Below are 23,915 nucleotides of genomic sequence, written 5' to 3' on the forward strand. Positions count from 1 at the left end.
TATCAGCCACCCTTTTACCCGAACTCCATCTCAACTCCTCGAAATGCTAGTAGTCCACGGAACGCAAATGACACATGAATGATATAACAAAACAAGACTTAGAGTCTCCGCAGTCGCTTGCCAGCTCCCAGCTCGATAGCTGTGCGGCTGTTAAGAATGAGCTCCTCGTTTCCACCCTCTGGCGGGTTGGCCTGAATGTACTCGCGCCGTATACGTGCCGCTTCTTTGTCCCACGTGTCTACGCGCTCTTTGAAGTCTGCTGTACTTGCCGTCGCGTCGTCTCGTGCGTTGCTGGCTTGGTCGAGGTAGGGCTGCTTGACTTCTTGCTCTGCCGTGCGCCACCGTAAGCCCACAGCATTGCGGATCTCCTGCTTCGGTGCTTTGGCTTCAGGATTGCCTGTCCTAGCTTTGTGAGCATCGTCGCACTCCTGCTTGCAGATGTACCAGAAGTCTTTGGTGAAAAGCAGGAACGGGTTGACGCCCGTACGCCCTGGCTTGATTGGCCGTTCACCAATCTGTTCCAATATAGCCCCGATAATGGCAGCTTCATAGTCTTCGTCGCGTTGTATCCGTCCAGATTTGTTATCTCTCGACTTCGACGTTGATGCTGGAACGGCAGGCTCGAATCGGCGTTTCGTCTCGACGCTGGGTGTGCCTGGCGATTGTTCGATCTTGACCACTTTCTTCTCAACAAGTGGGCTGGGTATTTTGATAGGTCCGAAAATTGTCTCAGCAACCTCCGCAGCAACTCGAAGGCCTGACAGATAAGCGCCGTGCACCGTTGCAGGATGTGTACCACAAGTCGCTTCTCCTGCGAAATGTAGTGGGCCATGGGGTCGCGCCATGATATCATAGTCTCCTGCTTGTGTCTGTGGCCCAACGTATGAATAGCTGCCACGGGCGAACGGATCTTTCTTCCAACGCGTCACTATCGCTTCTGTTGGGAGCGGAACGTGGTTCGGTGCGAACATCGCGTCGAGCCGGTCCGTGACCTCTTTAACGAGCTGATCGTTCGATGTCGCTTCGGCATAGTGAGCAGCGTCGCCTGCCATCAACGCTATCAGCACTGGCTTTCCGCTTGTTTTGATACAGTTCCAGAAGAGATAGAATCGTCCGCGTTTCGCAGAGTAGTCTTCCGGTCGCATGCTGGCTTCCTCCTCTGCTTTGTTGAGCAGGCCGAACATGTCTCGGTCTGGCTCCCAGAAGGCCTTTTCGTACACGAGAACAATCTATGCACATTATTAGAAAGGGTAGCAATCGTCTCATAGTTGATCTGACCTTGTTGAGGAGACCGAAACCCATTCGTTCGATAACGTCCTGCTTCCAGTCAGGTAGAGGAGGCTCGAACTTGATTGACCCGGACTTCAGCACTCCCAGTGGGGTTGTCAAAACGACCTGGTCAGCCTCGTAAAACTCGCCGTTCGTGCACTCAATCCTGACAGCTTTGCCCAGGTGCTGCTCCTCAGTGTTGTAATGAACGGCTTTGATAGGGGTGTTGAAACGGACGTCAAGCTGACTGGGACATTGCCAGAGGCCGCGCGGAACTTGTTGATATCCTCCAATCACCTCGCTGTGCTCGCCCTCAAACTCATTGCCGATGTCCTGATCCCAGCCGCTCAGACTGAGCTGGTTGACGCTTACTGCATTCGCATATTCGAGATTAGCGTGATGCCAGTTCAGCAGACGCATGTCTCTAGGCTTCAGATCGACAAGCGATTGGTATTGAAGAAGACCTTCGTCCATTGTCTGCCCAAGTGTGGGATACTGAGACGCTTTCGCAATCGTGTCAAGATCTAAAGACTGCGTCCCTGATGCACCTGATTTGAGTTCCCAACCCATACTTTGCACCGTGTCAGCTGCTGTGACATCCGGATTGAAGCCAGCGCTGAGTTGGTACGCCCTACCAGCTAGCTTCTCCACACCTGTTGTCGGTTTTTCTTGCTTCATTGATGCGGTGCTCGCAGCGTTTGCGGATAGGGGAGCATCGGAGTGTTCCAATTCGGCGACGGTAGGACCACCAGCATCAGCTGGCTCACGGCCAAAGGCCATTAGGTCACGATCGCCTTCTACTGTCCTATGAGCTGCTGGCTTGTTTCGGTATGCTGCCGCTCGTTCGAGGACGTCATTGTATAGCTTCTCCACCAAGATGTCTTGGCCCCTCTCTACAACCGTGCCATCGTAGTCGTAGAGTATAGTGTTGTCGCGAAGACCGTGGTAGGGTATGCCGAGCTGACCTCGGATGATCGAATTCAACGGGTTGCCGTGTTCGAATCCAGTAACGATCTGAGCGCCCATCTCAGCTGTACAGCGATGCCCAGGCGGGAGTGTAGAGCCGGACTGCTTGAGAAAGGGGTGTGAATAGACACGGCCTCCAACGCGTGGGCGAGCTTCAAGGACAGTAATCTTAGGTGGAAGTTCCCCTGCTTCTGTCAACTGATCACCAAGCTGGGCAAACAGTCCTTCCAGATGGCGAGCGCATCCTAACCCTGACATGCCCGCACCCACCACGATTATGGTCCGTCTTCGCGCGACCTTGGCTTTCGACTTGGGTAGTGTACCAGTAGTATCAGGCACCTCAGCGCAGCCGAAGTTGATGTATCCGTTCCTCATGAGCCACAAGTGTGCCACCTTCGCGAGGCCAAAATAACGCTTGTCACGAGCGCATCCCGCCGCTTCTTCGAGAGAGACGTATACCAGAGGATTGCGATGCCACAAGCGAAGTATCGCGTTCCTGATGTTTAGGTAGATGGTAACCTGGGCGTGAGTTACATGATCTCGTAATAGCTCGTACTCAGCAGGATGTAGAGTGAATGGGTTGAGCCGACTGTTCTCTGCTGCTAGGATACATTGCCTGCCAAACTCTGGCCAGGAAAGCTCTGCAGGTATGCTTGAATTCGCCTTCATCTCAATGACCTTTCCTTTCGCCGGAAGAGAGTTTGTCCTTCGATGCTTCTTCGGCTGCTCGTGTGACTGCGGAAGCTCGGGGGTTGAAGATGCATGTGATGTGCGACTCAGGCTCTGTGGTGTTCTTGTCGTAAACGCTGCGTCCCTTCGATGGTCTTTCAATGATGAATGAGGTTTCGCGTCGTTTCCGTTGACAATCGCATGCGAACCGCTGCCCTTCAGATGCGATGAATGTTTGTTCGGGATATTAGTCAAGCCGTTGATGCCTGAGTTTGGTGTGAATGGTTTTTGCAGTGGCGAAGGTGTGTAGTTGGCCCCATATCCATTAACGAATGCACCTGGAGTAGACTCCTCGCCCTCGTGACTTGTACCCAGTTCTGATGTATCGCGAGAATCGCCGTAGTGCACGGACGACGCACTCGATTCCCGGCCGTAGCCCAGGTTGCTAAACCCAGGTATAGGTGCGATGCCGCCTTTCAGATGTATGCTATCATTAGACATTGGCATCGATAGGAGATCATCGTGAGTTTGGTCGAAGAGATACGTGCCGTCATCGAGTGCGGTGGGATCGGCTGTGGATGCGATGGAGAACATGCTGATGGAGACCCGAGGAGGGTATGGGAGGCACCTGACGAGGAAGCGGCTACGGGCCGCAGTCAGTAGTCGGCCACAATTCCACTACGAATGTCAGAACGTGTAATGAGTGAGAGTTATTGCGAAAACATGAGGGGTTCGGTTGAAGTTGTAGCGATGGTGGCAGGGTGCAAGTAGACGATAGACCTGATGCCCAGAGTTGGAGGTCGAGGCACGAAAAGAAACGCGCCATACCCACCTAGGTAAACTCCGTCCAAGCCAACCCCGTCGTTCCTGACTTCATCCCTCTCCCGCCCACCTCGAGGCGGCCATCTGCCATCCATCATGGCCATGGTGGACTTGCGCATACTTTCTCAATGTTAATGTGTAGCTTGGCATCCAGGAAGCGCCGATAGCTGCAATGCTGACCCCGCTCTTACGGAAGCGAGCAGTGCTACAACTCGTTGCGACACCCAGCTCCAGACATCCGTATCTCCATCTCGAAGGCCTTCACCTGGGTCGAAATATTGCGCAATACATGCATGCAATCTCCTCATACTTCTTCAGCAGTCGCGATAGCATGGCTTCGAGGCTTTCGATCATGCCGTACATGGCTGCATTCATCATATTGCGCCTCCTGAGGTAAGGCTCGATTGGCGAAGCTGACTGAGAAAACCGATAGAAGGATATGAGGGGAAAATACAATACATGTTATTGTACATAGCAGGTACTTCGATGCGTATATATCACTCTGATTGGATCACGACTGATGAGACATACAGGACCCTAGAAGTAACCTATTTTCACAAATTCCTGCGCAAACCTTCACCGTACTAGATCCGAGACTGCGACTATACCATATCCACCAATCGAGACTCATCATACATATCGTCTATGCGGATCGCGGCCTACCGAGTTCCTAAAATCGGAATTGGACGATCTTGACTGCGCGTTGTAGTCTACGAGGCACTATTCGAGATCCCCTCTGCTCCCTCGCAGACTTACGTGTCATCCGTTGCACAAAATCCTTGGTGCTGCGTGGGTTGTGATGGCCTGCAAAGCCGATGGCATACTTTTAAGACAACAGCTGGTGCTACACCATGGGCTCAGGGCTGCTACATCCTGCTAGCACAACCCATCGCAGCCTTTCCCTGATTCTGGGACATATAACGCTCGAATACACATCGACGCTTAGAAGGATGTGTGCTTTCACCGTGGCGCACCGTACTTTTGCAGCTCCTGGGTCGAAAGCCAACTGGGCGTCACGTCATTGGCATACTGATAATGCACCTGAACACGATAGAATGTTTGGTAGTCTAATTAAATGCACTTTACATCTTCAGTTCTCTCCAAATCCTCTGCTTTTGTCGTGGAGTCTTGACAACGCATGGAATCACGTGATACATGTCGACGCTAACCTTCTATGTAAACCGAGGCGATCGCGCTGCGCCAATTGCCAACAATTCGAGGCCCACACCGTCTTCTGTCTTCACTTCCCACACCTCACGACCTCGCATAATAAACAATGCGATGGCCGTGGTCACGCAACGACGATGACCAAAAGAAAGGTGGACTCGCAGATTGGATTGCGCCAGCGAAGCCAAACAACTGGTCAAGCGCGCTGTATGAGCCGAGGACCCTGATTCCGGCGATTGCGCTCACAGTCTCGACGGTTGTTGGTGTCCGGCTCTACAAGTCCTATCTGCGTCGCATCCCAACCGTCAACCACATCAAGCCAAACTACTACCGCCGCAAAGGTGTATTTGGGCAAGTCACGAGTGTTGGAGATGCAGACAACTTCAGGTTATTCCACACGCCAGGTGGGAGAATAGCTGGGTGGGGTATCTTGCCCTGGAAGAAGGTGCCATCGAAAAGAGAGGATCTCGTCAGGCAGACAGTAAGTGCTCTGTAACAAGACGGTACTAGACGTCACGGTAGGACTTCACGTCGTTATCGACGGCTAACTTTGCGCCCAGCTACATATTCGGATTGCTGGAGTCGACGCTCCAGAACTTGCACACTGGGGCCGAGAAGCTCAGCCGTATTCGAAAGAGGCCCATGAATGGCTCATCAATCTGATCCATAACCGCCGAGTACGCGCCTACATATACCGACGCGATCAATACGATCGCATCGTCGCCCAGGTTTTTGTGCGCAGATGGCTTTTCAGGAAAGACGTTGGATTGGAGATGCTGAAGGCTGGATTGGCTACCGTATACGAGGCCAAAACAGGTGCTGAGTTCGGTACCGCTGAAGAAGAGTATCGTGCTGCAGAAAGAAAGGCTCGCGAGAACAGGGTCGGGATGTGGTCGAAGCCAAACTTCATACAGAGGATGGGCGGTGCCAGCACCAAGACGCTGGAGAGCCCACGCGAATACAAGAATCGGCACACCGCTGCAGACAAGGCAGATAAGGCAAAGAAGGCATGATGAGGAAGTTCGGCTAGAGGCACAGTCATACACCTGCTCGTGCGCAGAAGCACACGACTGCTGCGATCGTGGCAGAAACGCGCCAGGCTTCTTCATCGTGCCGGCCCAAGCATGAGGAGTCACCAACGGTCCGAAGACCCCACAAAGTGAATTAGCGTATTGGCACAATGTGATACTGGTTTAGTTCAATGTTGGCATTTTGTGGATGTGTGATCGTAGAGACCGCAAAGAAAGCGGTCTTGAAGGGCGCGAGTTGTTGGCATACTCTACTACAACGAGTGTACGTCTAGGAGTGTCACGACTCGTGCTACCCGCCCTCACAGACGAATGACTACTAAGAAGGTGCGCATGGTGCTGAAAGTAGTAATGCAATGACTTCCGCAACGCGCTAGTGTGACTGTATGGAGAAAGCTCTGCACGACCATGTCAAAATTTCTTCTCATCCGTGCTTGCGTGCCAGAATGCTGGGGATCAGAGTTTCGGCGCCGCAATCGGTGCTCCGCATCGATGTTGCTCGCGACAAGATGGTAGCAAACAGAGCAATTCGCATTTACATCGGGCTTACTTGTGACTGGGTCGCGTATAATGAGTGGATCAATTTGAAGAAATGCGAATTAAATAGAGGCAGTAAATGACCGCATACCACGCTTCGTCCCTCCCGTTTCCCAGGATCGCCGACGGTCTTATCTGTGCGTTATCGGAGATAGCTTGATTGGCCCGTCGCGCATCATTGGAATTTTTTGGCTGCCGCATCACATCTTCCCCACAGATTATACATAAACCCGGAGGGAGTCATTCGTGCTCTGCTCAACTGGGTCGAGCTATAAGCCTTCAATTGCACCCGTCGGCCACCGAGCGACCTTCCTCCCGCGCGTTCGACGCCTGATCCTCCATCCTCATCCTTTGTCGAGCCCGAAGCTACCCAGTTGCTTGACTGCCTGCAAATGGCTCTCTGCGGACGTCTAGCACGTCGCGTACCTTCCCTTACAGGTCACACCCGCTCTATTGCTCCTTCCACATACTCTCGAAGTTTCACAACCCGAAGTGCTCGGCCGTTGACTTCGCTCCGCTCCAGCACAGAGTCACCTGCCGCCCTCCGGCAGCTGCGGGCATTCACAAAGGTCGCGTCGACATGGAATAAGACACAGACTGCGCCTAATGCAGAGGCATACCTGAAGAGCGGCGTCATTTCTGGCGCGCAGAACTTGGTCGATGTCAAGAAAGTCCTAGTCATTGGTAGCGGTGGTCTCAGCATTGGTCAAGCCGGAGAGTTCGATTACTCAGGTGCGCATACATTCTCACGCACACGCAAACTTGCGCCATGCTAACCAAGCATCAGGTTCGCAAGCACTCAAAGCCCTGAAGGAAGCTGGCGTCAAGTCTGTTCTTCTCAACCCTAATATTGCTACCATCCAAACATCCCACGTGCTCGCCGACGAAATCTACTATCTGCCTGTAACTCCCGAATACGCCGAATATGTCATCCAGAAGGAGAGGCCCGATGGCATCTTCCTCAGCTTCGGTGGACAAACTGCGCTGAACCTTGGTGTACAGATGGATGCCAAGGGTATCTTCGAGAAGTACGGCGTCAAGGTGCTCGGAACCAGCGTCCAGACTTTGAAGACCAGTGAAGATCGTGACCTCTTCGCTCGCGCGCTCGATGAGATCAACATCCCCATCGCCAAGTCGATTGCCGTTTCCACTGTCGACGAGGCACTGGACGCTGCCGAGAAGGTCGGATACCCCATTATCGTCCGTGCTGCTTATGCGCTCGGTGGTCTCGGTTCAGGTTTCGCGAACAACCCTGAGGAGTTGAAGAACTTGTCAGCTCGCTCCCTCACACTTTCGCCCCAGATCTTGGTCGAGAAGTCCCTGAAGGGCTGGAAGGAGGCCGAGTATGAGGTTGTGCGCGACGCAAGCGACAACTGCATCACGGTCTGCAACATGGAGAACTTTGATCCTCTTGGTGTACACACTGGTGACAGTATCGTTGTTTCGCCCAGTCAGACATTCAGCGACGAGGAATACCACATGCTCCGTTCTGCGTCCATCAAGATCGTCCGTCACTTGGGAGTCGTTGGCGAGTGCAACGTGCAATACTGCCTGCAGCCAGATGGCCTCGACTACAGGGTTATCGAAGTCAACGCTCGTCTTTCTCGTTCATCTGCATTGGCATCCAAGGCCACTGGTTACCCTCTCGCGTACACCGCGGCCAAGATTGGTCTTGGACACACTCTCCCTGAATTGCCCAACGCCGTCACCAAGACCACCACCGCGAACTTCGAGCCCAGCTTGGATTACGTCGTCACCAAGATGCCCCGATGGGATCTCAGCAAGTTCCAGAACGTCAAGCGCGACATCGGCAGTTCCATGAAGTCCGTCGGTGAAGTCATGGCCATCGGCCGTACATTCGAGGAGTCTTTCCAGAAGGCTTGCCGCCAAGTCGACCCCAAGTACCTCGGTTTCCAGGGCGAGAAGTACGGCGAGAGCCTGGACGAAGAGCTCAAGAACCCCACCGATCGCCGATGGCTCGCCGTCGGTCAGGCGCTCTTCCACGAAGGCTACACTGTCGACAGGGTTCACGACCTCACCAAGATCGACAAGTGGTTCCTGCACAAGCTCCAGAACATCGTCGACTGCACACACGAGCTTGAGGAGATAGGCAGCTTGTTCGGCCTGAAGAAGGAGATCATCCTCAAGGCCAAGAAGCTCGGATTCTCTGACAAGCAGATCGCCAAGGCCGTCAACAGCACTGAAGACGAGGTTCGCGCTCGCAGGAAGAGCTTCGGTGTCAAGCCATGGGTCAAGAAGATTGACACACTGGCTGCAGAGTAAGCAATGTTCCTATCTAAACCCCATGCGAGACACATACTGACTGAACTACCATAGATTCCCTGCCGACACTAGTGCGTTCACAAGTGCTTCCCTTCATTTATGAGCGTTGCTAACAGTTTACAGATTACCTCTACACCACTTACAACGCCTCCTCTCACGATGTCACCTTTGACGACCATGGCATCATCGTTCTTGGAAGCGGTGTCTACCGTATCGGAAGCTCAGTCGAGTTCGATTGGTGTGCCGTCAACGCCACCCGCTCCCTCAACGAGCTCGGAAAGAAGACTGTCATGATCAACTACAACCCCGAGACATACTCTGTAGGTTGCATGAACGCATACATTGGACCGAACTAACCGTTTTTCAGACCGACTTCGACGTTGCTGACAAGCTATACTTCGAAGAACTCAGTTACGAGCGTGTCATGGATATCTACGAGTTGGAGACTGCCAGCGGTGTTGTTGTCTCTGTCGGTGGCCAACTTCCCCAGAACATTGCTCTCAAGCTCCAAGAGTCTGGAAAGGCGAAGGTTCTCGGAACCGACCCTCACGACATCGACAAGGCCGAGGATCGCCACAAGTTCTCTTCCATTCTGGACTCAATCGGTGTTGATCAGCCCGCCTGGAAGGAGCTTACTTCCTATGAGGAGGCAAAGAAGTTCGCAAACTCCGTCGGATACCCAGTTCTCGTTCGCCCATCATACGTCCTGTCAGGTGCTGCCATGACTGTCATCCGCGGTGAGGACGAGCTGAAGGAGAAGCTCCTTGCTGCTTCCAACGTCTCGCCCGACCACCCAGTTGTCATCACTCAGTTTATTGACGGCGCTCAAGAGATTGACTGCGACGCTGTCGCCTCCAACGGAAACGTCCTTGTCCACGCTGTCAGTGAGCACATTGAGAACGCCGGTGTTCACTCCGGAGATGCCACCCTCGTGCTGCCCCCTGTCCACCTCGACAAGCGCATCCAGGAACGTGTCAAGGAGATCGCAGACAAGGTTGCCAAGGCCTGGAACATCACTGGTCCCTTCAACATGCAGATCATCAAGGAAGAAGTTGAGGGCTCCGAGCCTAACCTCAAGGTCATCGAGTGCAACCTCCGTGCCTCTCGTTCCTTCCCCTTCGTCAGCAAGGTCCTTGGTACCAACTTCATCGAAGTTGCTACAAAGGCTCTCGTTGGCCGTGACGTGCCCGAGCCAACTGACCTCATGAGCGTTGAGAGGAACTACCTCGCCACCAAGGTTCCCCAGTTCTCCTGGACTAGGTTGGCGGGTGCTGATCCCTACCTTGGCGTAGAGATGTCATCTACTGGTGAAATGGCCTGCTTCGGTAAGGACCTGGTCGAGGCCTACTGGGCCTCCGCACAATCGCAGATGAACTTCCGTCTTCCCCAGCCCGGTGAGGGTCTCCTCTTCGGTGGTGATGTCACACCCGGTTCGCTCCACGCAAACTCCCTTATCCAGATCGCCAAGTACGTCCACGCACTTGGCTACAGGTTCCTTGCTGCCAACAAGGACGTCAAGGAGCTTCTGGAGAAGAACACCGAGGGTATCAGCGTCGACGTCATCGAGTTCCCCAAGGATGACAAGAGGAAACTCCGTGAGGTGTTTGAGAAGAACGACATCCGTGGCTGCTTCAACTTGGCCAAGTACAGGGCGAGTGGCCTATTTGACGAGGACTACGTAATGAGGAGGAACGCAGTGGACTTCGGTGTTCCGCTATTCATGGAGCCCAAGGTAAGTTCATCATTTTGATATTCGTGAAATAAGAAGCTAACATGAACGTAGACTGCCGTTCTGTTCGCTCAATGCATGAGCGAGAAGCTTCCCAAGAAGGAGGGCATCCCAAGTGAAGTCAGGTCATGGAGCGACTTCGTTGGTGGTCGACCATAGAGGAAGAAACTTGTTGGTTACTACGGCAATGTTGATGTTTTATCGGAAAAGGAATGGTTCTTTGTAAGAGATATATCCAGATGTAGGGTCGGGTCGGTTTAAGATCTTGGGACAGGATGATCGGGATGAAGATTATGTTCTCATGTGTATAGCGTTTCAAGCTTGTGATCAGCTTCATGAGTCGATCAGCGGGAGTTGTATCAGTTCCTTTTACTTTCAATCTACTTGAAAAGTTTACCGCTCTTATGGCCAGGTACTCAAGGATACATTTAGTTTTACTCTACTTCGTTGATCTTTGCAGATTTGTGCTGAAGTGGATGTTCTATGATGCCACGAGAAGATCGTGGGGCAATTCACGTTATTTTTCCACACGGAGACGATGACACACGTTCCAATCGACAGTATAGTAGCAGCCGGCATGCTACTTGAGTAACAGGTGCGCTGGCGTCTACATTAGTATGGAACCAAGAGTTACAAAATATCTTGAGGCAATGTAGTCTTCTGTGTTGTCTGTGTACCTCGGCAGCTAGGTTGACTCCCTTGGGATGAGTTATTGGAAGCCACGTTTTGTTTGTTTTCACTCGCTTTCTCTCCCTAGTTGAGAGGTTCTGGAAGGCAGGTGCGACCACTGGCCAAAGTGAAGATGAGACTAGTCTTGGCACTGTCACTTACCTTGTCACTTCCACTTCTACTTACTCTTCAACTTCCCACAGCTACCCCTCGGAACGCGCAAACTCTACATGAACAATATGCCAACTTATTACGATACCATCATCGATCCTTCGGGCGAGAGACTTTCTAGCGAAGCCGCCGAAGTCATGTAAGTTTGAAGTAGCACGACGTTTTGCGAAAGCTAACGCGATGTATAGCTCCGAGATGAACCGCCAGCGCTCACCTCTTCTTCGCCTACCTGCTGAGATACGGAACAAGATCTACGGATATGCGCTCGGTGGTATGGAGCTTCGCATCTCCTACAGAACCAGGAAATTCGCCCTCCTTTCTGCATTGTCTTATGATCCGTCCGTCTCGCTCACACCTCTCCATCGACGCGTCGGCTTGACGCTCGTGTCTCGGCAGCTCTACGCGGAGACCAAGACTCTACCATTCGAACTATGCACTATGGATATCATAAGGTCCTCGTTCCCTAATCAAATAGAGAGACTGAACACCACTCAGCGTCAGGCCATATCAATCATACGTGCGCATTACATGAACGCTAGAGATGGCAAAGTATGGGCCATTCTGTGGCCAGAGGTCAGAGTGCTGACGGGGCTGAAGCGCGTGGAAGTTTACTGCTGTCCAAATTTGGGACTATCGGGGCGTATACATTTAGTCGAGGCTGTCGAGAAGGGACTCGGTCGAGATGATGTAGACATCGTGGTCGATTCTTAGGAATTTTGTGAAAATTTCCGCTTAGCTGTCGGCACGAGGCCGTCGAAGACATGGATTCATACGACTCCAGCTGGCCAATGAAATCTGGTCGTGGCGTAGAGGCAAATATTGGAGCAACAGATGGGAAAGGGTGCTCTTTGGCTGACTGAAAGAGGATGGAGCTATTCACCTAAACAAATCAAGCATTCTTTACATCACTTGCACCCATCTTTTGTATTCCGTGTGCCTGATGAAGCGAACGGTGACATAGAACCGCATGTCCAATTTGCTCTTCACTCCTCGCTCTTCATTTCTACGTGACAATGGAATGAATGTCTACGCAGATCCCGCGATACCGTAGTGATAGCTTCACAGGGCAATACATAACAAGGAAGTCACACCCTATCCTTTCACCGAAGACTATCAACATCGGGCGTGATACAAAAATCTTGCTCCCTGTATTTGTTCCCTCTGTCACACCTACAGTCTACTTAACACTCTTCCGCAACTCTAGACATCCTACGACTTGCACTCAACCATGTCCGATAAAGAAGATTTAATGGCCGAGGCAGATACAATGTACGTCTGAACGTTGAAGTCACCATGATAGATCCCCATGCTGACTACATTAACAGTACACAACGCAACCAGCTCGAGTCGCCACTCCTAAAGCTGCCAGGAGAAGTTCGAAATAAGATCTACAACTACGTCTTCTCGGTTGGTAGCGTCTACTTCGGTCGCTCACATCATCACTATCGCACGAGCGAGACAGACTACCAACCGGAAGGATGTGAGCCCACCGATCTACTAGACGTAGTGTCTACCTGCCGCCAAATCCGGTCAGACACGTCTACACTACTATTCAAAAACAACGTAATCATCATAGACGACCAAAAGATTTTCAAGATAGTTGAGCAGCTAGAGCCGCACCAGCTCGAAGCGATCAAGGCTCTAGAGATAATCTTCTACGACATAAAGGGCTGTATGCCGAACTTGACTACTTTGAGCAGAATGTTCGCCAGGGAGTTCAAAAACATGCTGGGACTCGAGAGGGTAAGCGTTAGGTTGATCTGTTGGCTCCAGGATGATGATGTGCTCGAGCGCGAGTGCGAGGCCTTTTGCGAGGCGATTAGGAAGAACACTCGTCGTAAGCCAATTGAAGTCACAAATGCGTTGAAGCATGAAGACGACGATGAGGGGAAAACGGACGTGGATGAAGAAGAGACAACGTCCGACGAAGAGACAACGCCCGACGAAGAAGCTGAGCCTGAGGACGAGGGACTGGTGGCGATGACGATGAGTCTACATCTATGAAAAGTAAGTCATTGGACACCAAGGCTATAGCGGAAGAGGACGACCCTATGGAGAAGTAATACTATCCTACTTGCAACTGTCGTCGATGAACGTCTTGCAAGAGCACGACCTCACGGGCTGCTCCGATTTTGATAGCAACGCATGGATGATAGAAATAAATGCCTATATTGAGTCTATAACTGCCATCGTAGCTAACAGACCAGCAATCCGGATACATTATACGTGCATGCAACAGCACCAACTATCTTCTCACTTTCCACGGAGTCGTAGCCACGACCCCAAGACTTCCTAACTTTCAGACCAAGCCCAACGCCAAACCAGCGCCATGCCGAGTGATATCAATATGCATACTGTCGTAGTAGAAAGGAATGAAAACGCCCGCAATACCTGCAAATTCGTGTTCGCTAAATGCTATGCATGTCATGTCGTCACCGTTATCGTGGATACTTAGACGCGGATTCCCGCGCCAGAACCCCATCGTAGCTTCCGCAGACCGAGGCCAGTGCCCTTCATGCCTGCAGCAGCTTCCTTACCGCAGCGTCCGGCCTCGGAACCTGCGGTGCCAATGTGACCCATCGCCTCAGCATGTCCAGTTTCTTTGCCGACAACGTAGCCAGCTGAGAAACCAATGGCGCTGACCAGGACTACGACACCAGCGCTGACGACCCAGGTAAGCAGCGTCGGGCTGATTTCCTCAATCATCGGGGTTGTCTTGCGTGCCTTTTTGACGGTACGGCGGTCTTTGCTGCTGCTGCGAGCACCGGCTATTGGCGGACTGGCTTTGCGCTTGGACTTCTCGGAAGGGCTGCTACTGGTGCTGCATGGGGATGATGCGGCCTCTTCGGATATGTTGCCCAAGGCCACGGACTCTGGGACCATGCGGAGGGAGGATGGATCGACTCGGGTGGATGAGGGAGTGTTCGCGCGCGGTTGGCCTGGCTTCGGGAGGCCACGCACAGCGGCGGCAGCCGAGAGCAACGTGGATAGGCTGGCGCGGAGAGCCTCGTCGTGGTCGGGTTGGTAGTTGGGTGCCATGGCATTGTAAGGGTTATGCTGAGGGTAGGAGTGCTGTCGCTGTCCAGCCGGCCTCACGTTCCTGCGAGGTGTGTACAGGGTGCCTGACTGCGACCGGATAGCCTGTTGGTTGTTCGGGTGCGAGAAGGCGTTTGGCCGTGGCTGGAACTCCCGTCTTGAGGACCGTGGGTAGTTGACCGCCGTCGCATTCTCATCGTCGTCATCTTCCCTCTCAGACATGGTCTCCGAAGACGCGACAGACTGCGGAGTTTGCCTCAAAGGTGACGGAGCGATAGCCTCGTTGGAGGATGTCATGACCCTGTCTGACTCGCTTTCGCTCTCTTCATACTCCTCCTGACTACTGTTTCCTCCCGCCGTGATGCGGTGTCCAGTCCCTATTGAGAACTGACCGCCGCCTCGTGAGCGCCTATTGGGCCGCCTGTGCGCGTTGGAGTCGTGCTGCACCGTGAGGCCCGTTGTGATGATCTCGTCGGTCGCAGATGATAGGGAGGTGGACGAAGGCGCCGATGCGAGATCAATCCATGACTCTGTGTACGATGTGTCAGCTATAGCTCGACGTACAGATGCAGTGAAGTGTTGAAAGAGAAAGTGTCATACCCTCTGAGCGTTGCCTTGAAGACGCAGCGACATGTCGAGAAGGCGGCATGGCTTGGTCCTGGTGGTTCGCGTCGTCGGCCCCTATGTTCTGTCTGCCTGCTCGCGGTGGACGGTGATCGTGCATCGCACCCTGACCTTCACAAACTCGAGCCTTGCAAAGAGCTCTGCGGCGCTGGACCTCAGCAATAGTCCTTATATCCCCGAGCCCTAGGTTGACCGGTGGTGTGGAGGTATGCGCTCAAGTGGATCCCAAGGGCCGTTCCGACTTCGGTTCTTTGTTAGGACTGGGAACGCTGCAGCTTGTTGATTGAAGCAAGAAAGGCCAGCGCAGCTCTGAAACAGCTTATCGGAGCCCAGAAACAAGGCACGGCACCCAGAGCCACCGAATCCTGTCGCGGCGACGCTGCGAGTCGTCGTTGGAGATAAGGCTAAGGCCGCGGACGAGCTGACGCTATGTAGACGGGCTCCCCAACTTGCGCACGGCCAGGGTCTGGGCGTAATGACGTTTCGTGGGGAAGGGTGGAAAGCGGAGATCACTGTAATCGCCTTGGGCGGGGCGCGAAGGAACACGACCGAGAGCGAAAGTAGCAAGCAGAAGGAGACGAGTTGATGTAAGGAGAGATATCGCGAGGTCGAGGTTGGAGTACGTAGACGGCTGCTCGTTCCTGACCCCGTGTCCCGTCTGGTCGTTGGCGTATGACCATTGGCAGTAGGTGTGGGTGACGGACGAATCAGACGTCGCTCACTCCCCTTCCTGTCCAAGCCTGGCGAGTCTAGACGTGCTCACCTGCCTTTATCCAGGACATGCGCATCTATCTCCTGAGCGCATATGCCCTGTGGTCTGCGGTATGCAAGACATGGTCGCGTAGTCGCGCAGCCTCATCTCTCAGTGCTACGTACAACCATGCGAAAGTCTATACAGATCGATCATCACTCCACCCTCCTCGACGCTTGTTTACCACACGCTATCTATAACGTCATTATCTGGGGTGTGAAGCGAGTCGAGTTGCGCCACGTAGACTTTGTTCTTCTTCGACATGGACTTGACAAGGGAGGCCAGCTCTCCCGTGCACGTCTTGCAGGAGATTCGCGTCCTCCAATACCGCATGCTGTAGGTTCGCTCATCTGTATCGACTTCAAGCTCTTCTTTCCTTGATCCCCATACTACTTCTGGAGTACGTCACAGGCTTGGTATGAACAACTGGGGAGACCTTGCAATACAAATAGCGATCCTACGAATGAGATGCAAACACACCGTCCAGCTCGGTGTCCAGTTCGCCGAAAGTCAATTTCGTATCGTACAGGTATGGAACATCGACTCCGATCCATGCAGATATCATACCACTGTCATACATCCTCCTCTATGCGTGCGGGTATTATAACAAAATCGTAAGCCGAGCCGCAGGCTTAGGGAAATCCAAAATATATCGAAATGCGTTCCAGTTCATCCAAACCAACCCCCATGTTTCGTGAAATCTCTAGTTCTTCTTCTCTTCTTTCTTCTCCTCCTTCTTGGTCCTACTCTTAAAGAAGTCCGAAATGCCGTCCTTGAACTTCTCCCAGGGTGTGCGATTCAGATGGTTACTGAGTTGGCGGTATTTGTACATCTCAGCCCAGCAGTCGCGACCCCATTCGCAGCCAGCCATGTTGACCATAAAGTCGCGATCTTGCTCTTGGTAGTGGATATCGGGGTTGTCGCCATTCTCACCGCATGCGCCTGGTGGGAAACTCATGATTTGGCGTTGCTGGATAAAGGCGACGTGAGGCCTGATCCAGGGCTGATTCTGGTACATGTACTCGAAAGCGTCCTGCTCCTTGTGCTCCCACTCCATATGTTTTTGTTCGTAGCCGACAGGGTCCCACCAGATGTCAAGCAGCCTGTCGGTCCACGCGCTTCTTCGCACCATGAATGAGCCCAGATTGAAACCGCCACAGTCTTGGGGTAAGAGCATGTTGACAGAGTCGACCTTGCCGTCTCCCACTGGTGAGCGAGTCTCGGGGTCGAGGTATTCATCGGTCAGAGGATGGGTGATGTTGAGGGGGTTGTAAACGTTGATGTCGCGATATGTCACATCTTGTAGCTGCTTGAAGACATGCTTCTGAAGGGAGTATGTTGGCTCCATAATGAACGTGTTCGTATCAAGCCACCAGAACCTGCGAATTATTAGCCTAGACCACATCATCTTCACGCAGCACGTACCATTCAGCATGCGGGTACTTGCGCATGGCGTTGCGAATGGTGTCAACCTTCTCCCAACTTTCTCTCCACTCGTGCGCATAACGCTTCTTGGTGCTCATGTCCACGATCTCCAATTCGTAGCCCCAATTTCTTGTGTACTTCTTCTTATTCTTGACGCTATCGCGTTCGATAGCCCATTCGCGGGGACCCTTCCATTCCATAACACCTCCACCTTGGTTCGCTGCGAGTATAACGACGTATTTACTGCCGCCGCCGAACCATGCGGACCGTCTGTACATACGACGGATGGCTAGATCTGTCAATGCCAATCGCGAGAGGGGGCCTTGGAGGAGGTAATGACTTACGTGTGTTCGAATTGTAGAAAATAAAGAAGAATACTACGAATAGTACCAATGCGACCCGTTTCCGCAGACGCCATATTGTCCAGGCTATGCCATTCAAAGCACGCATTACTTTGTTTTGCGACCGCCCACGACCTAGTTTCTCCTTGTCGCCGTGGTTGAAGGGCAAGCTTGTAGAGATTCTGCGAAAGTGCTTGCCGAAGAAGCCTTGGTTTCTCGGGGTGAAGCCGGGGTATCCTTTCACCTCAGCACTCCGCTGTTGAGCAGATGCCCAAGTGACATTGTGTGAAGAGGAGCCATTCGGGTAGGGGCTCGTCCGCCCACTGTTATCGTATGGGGTATTCAAGCCCGGGCTCGACCATCCGCCTGGCTGAGGCGAAGGGGATCTCGACATTTCGAAGGCGCCTGGCGTGCCAGGAATGGAGGGTAAGGCTTCGCCCAGCGAGCGGCCGTGAAGACCGCTGGTTGTGCCTAGCCTGCTTCGCGACTCTGCACTATCCGGAAGGTTGATATTACTGGGCGGCAATTGCCTTGCAGCAGAAGAGCGCCTCCTGCGTTGGCCACTGGAAGCGGAGAAGGAGGATTGGGAAGCCAGCGTGACTTTGGCGGCGTTGAACGGGCCGGGTGGGATGGAGGAGCGACGCCGACGTGAGGGTCGTGGCGACGGGACAGTCAGCTACAGTCGCCGATGTGATTCGACGGCAGCTGCTCGAGCGTGCGGCACTGCAGAGGCAGCGTTGTGGTATTACTGAGGACAGCTGGCGGCTGGTAGCCAAGTTCTCGAACGGCAGGAGCGCGGCGGTCGCACTTGAAGCGGGAAGGAGCGTCGGGGAGAATGCGGTGCAACGTCCAAGGCTGTCGTCTCGTCAATGGCAATTGATATAACGAGGGACGGGAAACAATAAAATACTACAATACGTCGGGGTGTATAGCTGCTGGAAAGGAGTCTGGCGATAACCCAATCTAGGTCTTCGAGTTCGCTGCTTGGCGTGGATCCAAAAGGAGTACGCTAATTCCGCCTTGAGCGCACCTCCAGGATTAACTACCTTTCAAGACTCCAATCTACTCCGCGGCAACGATAGACCTCTGCTCTACGGCCTTGTATGGCTTCAATGCGTCTCGTGGAGCGCGGAAGACGCTGATATACAGCAGCTGTGGCATCGTGTGGTGATATTAATAGTTCGTATTCGGATAGCTGCACCCACATCGCCAGCAGGCGCGCAAGACCGACTTTGATAACAGCTGTCATGAGTTGTTGTGCGTCCAGCAACTCCAAATGAGGTGTCTGATGTTTCCCAAAAGATTTTGGCACGTTGCAGTGTGTTTGCATGTGTCCCGGAAGGTTAAATGCGAACGTGTGGTCGCAGCTTCGGCTGACCACATTGTGCACGCTTAAGCCGTGGCCGCCTAACGGTAGACGTCGCAGAGGTATGCATATCACTATATGCTATACAGCATGACAGTGTGTTCACGAGAGTACCTATAATCGGCGATGGAGTCGCATCTATATAGTGGTGGTACAAAGAGGAAGAGTCCCAAGCACCTGTTCGGCTGAACACCACTGACCCAATCTCCACGAGTTCATCACTGCTACCACTGACTGCGAAAGGCTCATGAAATGTAGAAGAGCCTCCGCAGGTACTTATAAAGGCATCCAACAAAGGGTAGACAGGGAAATGGTCGGCGCATACAGAGCGCACCGACGGCTAGCTAGCGCCATCTTGGCGGCGCCTTTCTCGTCCAACGGTTGGTGGCCGCCCTGATTGATCTGGCGCTTGAGTTACGTCGTCCTCCCACCTGACTGGCCCATCTCAACTTTCACTAGACACGACATCCAGCTATGCTTCTGGAGCGTCTCAGATTTCGCATAGTGTTGTACAATTCCAGCCCAGCGAATCCACGGCGGTTACTGAGCCTAAAGCCTGGATACATGGCGCTCTTCATGAAGCAGATCCACCTGGTGGCTCCAATCACCTTCACTCGGGACCCGTTGACAACGCCTGTTGCGTCCAGCACGCTTTGACTCATTCATTCGTAGTCGCCAGTGCTGCCACATTACAGGCTGGAGCAGAACTCTAGGTGAAGGAGCTATGCACTATGCGGTATGGCAGCAGTTTGCCTGGTAGGCGGCAAGGCCATCGATGGCCATGTAAAGATCCGGGGTTGCGTGTTCGCCCAAGAGCAAGAGCCTCACCATTCTCCTTTTGTTGCGCCTTTACCGTCTTCCGTACCTTTATATCACTCTCTTTAACAGTTTTCGCTGTCATTTGCTTTATGCCGTTTTCCTCGGTTTCTTTTTTCGTCGTCACGTAATAGATTTCGGGCCCCGCGACACCTCCACAATAGCATCAACAATAGCACAGCCACATAACGTCTCGGCTTCACAATCACTTCGACGCCGACATAAGCCATTGTTGGTATCACCTTCGTTTAGTATCGAATACCCACCGACGGAAGACACCGACGGATAGCGCCAACGATGAGCTCGACGAGGAGAGACGTATACGGCCAGCAGCCATCTCTCAAGCCATCATCGAGGTCGACATTCAATACCGCACACCAAACGGACAGCGATCCTTACGCATACGATGCACAGGTGGATCGAGAAGAACAAATATCGGTGCACTTCAACGATGAGTTTGACGGTAGCGCAAACCCAGACAGGTCAACGTGGGACACCGAGTCCCATGTTGAGTCGCAACGAAGAACGTCAAGACACAACTCGCGATCATTCGCAGGACGCGTTTCAAGGCAGAAGAGTCGGCGGCGAGAGCTTCTAGGAAGACCCGCGAAGCCTGGAATCACTGTCGACACGAGCTTTACAAGACATAGAGGCACCGAACCACACCAGGTCTTCCCCCAAGGTGGGGAGAGAGGAAGCGGGTCTGTTCGCAGGTCGCCATGGTTTGGCTTAGGACGATCTTCGACCAGGAACAAGGGTTTGGGTATCACCAAGGGTACACCTCAACCAAACAGTACACATCGGAAGAAGCCCAGCGTCGACCGGAACGATCTAGACACAGCCATTTCGATGACACCCGGCGGCAAGTCCTGGCAAGAAATATCACCTTGGGATCGACGCATCCCAATCGGAATATCGGTACCCACCGACAGCATCTCCGACTTCAGCACGCTGCAAGCCAACCGACCGCGCGCTGGCAGTGACGCTACTCTTGTGACACCAAGCATTATCATCACTCCCGCAGCAGTGAAGTCCGTTTGGTCCCCAGATACGCCCTTTACAGAATCCGATTATACGCCGAGCATTTACTCTCGATACCAATCGACTTTCGCGAGCTCGAACGTTCCTCCAGTCCCAGCTCTGCCTGCTGGTATGTCGCAGGCACCAGTCCCTAGCGCATCCAGAGACATGCAAGGAGCGACTGGTCACGCCAGGAACGACACTTTGGATTCAGCGGGGACTGCCTTTGAAGAAGAAGACGATGACGCTAAAAGGAAGGATCGTATAATGTCTACCAGTACCGTCTTCGAAGAGGACGAAACACCTCTAAGAGAAAGAACTGTAGAGAACTCTCTGGCTATTGACACATCTATGGTGCCCACTCCACGACGATCACAAGGTTGGTGGAATGTCATCACAACCCCATTTGTTATGACACCAAAATCGTCAACCTGGACCGAACGTGGTGGGGACCGAACACCAGACGTGCCGATGGTCCCTTTCCAATATGGTACCCGAAAGGCAAACGAATCAGTGCCACTTCCGAACACGTCCAACACCACGGCGGCCACAGGATCCAGCGTTTCAATGGAAGCAGAATCGGAGAAGGCCTTAGCCTACTCGTCGCAAGAACCACCTTCTGATCCTCATCGCGGTGTCACGTCGCCACTTTCTACTATGTCAGCCTCGCCAGTTGTTGGTACGGCCGCCATCGGAACTGTATTGATGCCCCGTCAGGTCGAGGAGCCACGGCAGATCAACGTCAACATTGAACTGCAAGATAGGCGACCGATGCCGGACAACTATTCCGTTCGAGCTAATTACCCACCGCCTGCACAGAACTTGCACACGTCAGCGCCAGCACAACAAGTGAAGAGGGGAGTGTCTCCATCCGCCAATGCCAACAGCTCACAGCAGAGCTTGCCGGTATTTGCGCCGCCACCCAAGTTCGCCCAGAAGGCCTCACACTGGAGCTACGATAACGTCAGTCGTTCCAGCTCACAAGCGTCTTCACCTGATCTCAAATCACGAAAGAAGCATCGCAAAGTCTGCAACATGATGAGCCTTTGGCCGTTTGGGAAGAAGACAATCCAAAAGAACCAGGATGGCACAAAGGAGAAGAAAAAGAAGCGAGGCATCTGTTTCTGGGGCTGTTGCTGTTGTCTGGTCTTCCTCATACTATTGGCAATCATCATCCCTCTAATCGTGGTCCTCCTCAGGAAGGGCAACGACGACAAGCCCACGGCAACTCAGCCAAGCGCAGATGTCGGCAACCAGTGGCTCAACCTGACCGACTACCCTCCCATACCAACGGGCATTTTGACTGTTGCACAACCCGAAGCTGTGGAGGAAGAAAGCGGCTGCGTTGCGCCTACGACGTTGTGGAGCTGTGCACTACCGAAAGAGCTTCAGCAGTCCATTGAGCCTAACAAGCCCGACCAACCGAACTTCAAGATCGAAATCACGTTTGAGAATGGCAGTGCGGCCGAGTTGCCAAAGTCTCAACGAGCAAAGAGGGCGGCAAATGCAGTCTCCGCTGGTGCTTTCATCCGGTCATTGCTACGTGCACGTGCTGCACCTTCGCCATCTCCTGCGCCTCCATCGACTGCTGACATGAGTTTTCTGGGACAGACCACTGACGGCAATTCTGCACCGTTCGAGGGTGAGGAGACTGGCCTGTTCATCAGCATGCAAGATCCCACTGTCACCGCATCGCGACTGATGAAGCGTGCCGATGCGAGCGATCCGACAAACATCACCGCGGCGATCCCACCACCGATGTTGGCTTCTGACGGAACTGCCGCGCCTGCGAACTTGCTGCCTTTCCCATCTGCGCAGCCTCTACGACTGTACAATCGCGGAAAGGACAATGAGCACTACGGCTTCTACAACTACTTCGACCGCTCCATTTTCTTGAAGCAGATTAACGGCACCAACCGTGGTGGCAACCCTGCAGACGTCGACGGAGGGAGTGCAAAGGACGCCGCGAAACTGAGGTGTACGTACTCGCAGACACGCTTCCTGGTACAGATCTGGACACGCAGCAAAGAAAGCAAGCCACTGCTACAGAACTCGGCCTCAGGCGCATCAGACGTGTTCAAGCGGCCAGGCACCTTCCCTTACCCAGTCACTGTCACTATTGACCGTCACGGCGGCGACCCATCGAAAAAGAACCTTTATTGCTACGAAATGGAGGACGACGGCTCCATCAAAGACGAAGAGTCGAAAAAGTCGTTCCAGTTTGAAGACCGCGGGTTCGGAGGCAACCTTGTCAAGGGCACGCAGGGACAAGGAAGTGTCAGCGGACCCATCGACGGTGGGACTGGCGGCTGCCGATGCCAGTGGCAGAACTGGTTGAGTTAAGGGTCCACTCACTCGGGACCCCAGTCATGAGTTTTCCTTTGTCGAACGAACACTTCCAGGTTGATGGAACTTGCATAGCGTTTGGCTTTTGCGCATAGAAGATACTGCGCCTTTTCATGTCTCTCACTTTTGTTATCAAAATTGCAGCCTCTCTCGTCGGCGACCGGAGTAAGCTCGATTATAATACTTACCCACTGGATGGCTTTCTTGTATAAAAATATCCTTAGCTTGGATCCCTAGTTAATACATGTTGATATCAAAACACGAACACCGAACAGTTCACTTCCACCGTGCATGGTCGCTGAGGCTAGCTGTAGCCGTAGCTTGAGTATGTGCTTGGTCCACATGCGGCTCGGCGAGCCATTTCGAGGGATTGTGGATACTGTGCAGTACCTTCGGATGGTACCGTGGCATCTCCGCTGACATCCTGGGCCTTGTGTTTTGAGAGCTGAAATGCCGAGTATCGTATGTGTGTATTGGGTGAAGAGAGAATGATTACGCTGGTGGTAGTGGCAAAGACATCATGCCGGTAGTTCCATGGCAGGGTGATATTGCATTCTCCTGCAGAATCGACGACAGGTCCATCATCCCGACTCTACTGCCGTGGCCGTTCGAGACGAATCCTCGGATATGAAAGTCGTTCCTTGTAGTCCCACTTCGGGAGTAAGCAACAGAGATTTCCTCGGATATGCGTCTGTCAGGCGGCAGCACGTACCCCAATACGTTCGGAGATAATAAGGGCAATGTCACTTAGCAAGCGTTATTGGTGTTGATAGGGACGTGGGAGGATGGCAGCGGAGGAAGTGTGGATACTCCGCAGAACTGACGAGGATACATGCGGCTAAGCGGTCTAGCAGCCCTGCACGGCCCAGATTCTCGGACC

At 53.1% G+C, this 23,915-nt stretch overlaps 8 protein-coding genes across 8 annotated transcripts; 5 read left to right on the plus strand and 3 right to left on the minus strand.

Annotated features, from left to right (window-relative positions):
* Positions 1-98: 98 nt before the first annotated feature.
* J4E78_004812 (uncharacterized protein) lies at positions 99-3,498 on the minus strand (the record flags this gene model as incomplete). The annotated part of the gene is made up of 2 exons (XM_049365439.1): positions 99-1,229; positions 1,279-3,498. 2 exons carry the CDS (start codon positions 3,496-3,498, stop codon positions 99-101), a joined length of 3,351 nt encoding a protein of 1,116 aa, XP_049223240.1.
* A 1,504-nt stretch (positions 3,499-5,002) lies between these two features.
* On the plus strand, positions 5,003-5,906 carry LCL3 (putative endonuclease lcl3; the record flags this gene model as incomplete). The annotated part of the gene is made up of 2 exons (XM_049365440.1): positions 5,003-5,374; positions 5,454-5,906. 2 exons carry the CDS (start codon positions 5,003-5,005, stop codon positions 5,904-5,906), a joined length of 825 nt encoding a protein of 274 aa, XP_049223241.1.
* A 944-nt stretch (positions 5,907-6,850) lies between these two features.
* Positions 6,851-10,629, plus strand: ARG4 (argininosuccinate lyase; the record flags this gene model as incomplete). The annotated part of the gene is made up of 6 exons (XM_049365441.1): positions 6,851-7,190; positions 7,246-8,737; positions 8,796-8,812; positions 8,865-9,061; positions 9,109-10,473; positions 10,525-10,629. 6 exons carry the CDS (start codon positions 6,851-6,853, stop codon positions 10,627-10,629), a joined length of 3,516 nt encoding a protein of 1,171 aa, XP_049223242.1.
* A 749-nt stretch (positions 10,630-11,378) lies between these two features.
* Positions 11,379-12,021, plus strand: J4E78_004815 (uncharacterized protein; the record flags this gene model as incomplete). Its single annotated transcript, XM_049365442.1, has 2 exons — positions 11,379-11,449; positions 11,499-12,021. 2 exons carry the CDS (start codon positions 11,379-11,381, stop codon positions 12,019-12,021), a joined length of 594 nt encoding a protein of 197 aa, XP_049223243.1.
* A 517-nt stretch (positions 12,022-12,538) lies between these two features.
* On the plus strand, positions 12,539-13,373 carry J4E78_004816 (uncharacterized protein; the record flags this gene model as incomplete). The annotated part of the gene is made up of 3 exons (XM_049365443.1): positions 12,539-12,579; positions 12,636-13,284; positions 13,323-13,373. The coding sequence occupies 3 exons, from the start codon at positions 12,539-12,541 to the stop codon at positions 13,371-13,373; spliced, it is 741 nt and encodes a 246-aa protein (XP_049223244.1).
* Positions 13,374-13,761: 388 nt separating this feature from the next.
* On the minus strand, positions 13,762-15,070 carry J4E78_004817 (uncharacterized protein; the record flags this gene model as incomplete). Its single annotated transcript, XM_049365444.1, has 2 exons — positions 13,762-14,876; positions 14,947-15,070. 2 exons carry the CDS (start codon positions 15,068-15,070, stop codon positions 13,762-13,764), a joined length of 1,239 nt encoding a protein of 412 aa, XP_049223245.1.
* A 1,354-nt stretch (positions 15,071-16,424) lies between these two features.
* On the minus strand, positions 16,425-17,881 carry J4E78_004818 (uncharacterized protein; the record flags this gene model as incomplete). Its single annotated transcript, XM_049365445.1, has 3 exons — positions 16,425-17,100; positions 17,147-17,435; positions 17,491-17,881. The coding sequence occupies 3 exons, from the start codon at positions 17,879-17,881 to the stop codon at positions 16,425-16,427; spliced, it is 1,356 nt and encodes a 451-aa protein (XP_049223246.1).
* A 2,085-nt stretch (positions 17,882-19,966) lies between these two features.
* On the plus strand, positions 19,967-23,032 carry J4E78_004819 (uncharacterized protein; the record flags this gene model as incomplete). Its single annotated transcript, XM_049365446.1, has 1 exon — positions 19,967-23,032. The coding sequence occupies one exon, from the start codon at positions 19,967-19,969 to the stop codon at positions 23,030-23,032; it is 3,066 nt and encodes a 1,021-aa protein (XP_049223247.1).
* Between the last annotated feature and the right edge of the window lie 883 nt (positions 23,033-23,915).

The sequence above is a fragment of the Alternaria triticimaculans genome (genome assembly GCF_023758025.1).
Source record: "Alternaria triticimaculans strain BMP 0046 chromosome Unknown scaffold_5, whole genome shotgun sequence".
Taxonomy (NCBI): Eukaryota; Fungi; Ascomycota; class Dothideomycetes; order Pleosporales; family Pleosporaceae; genus Alternaria; species Alternaria triticimaculans.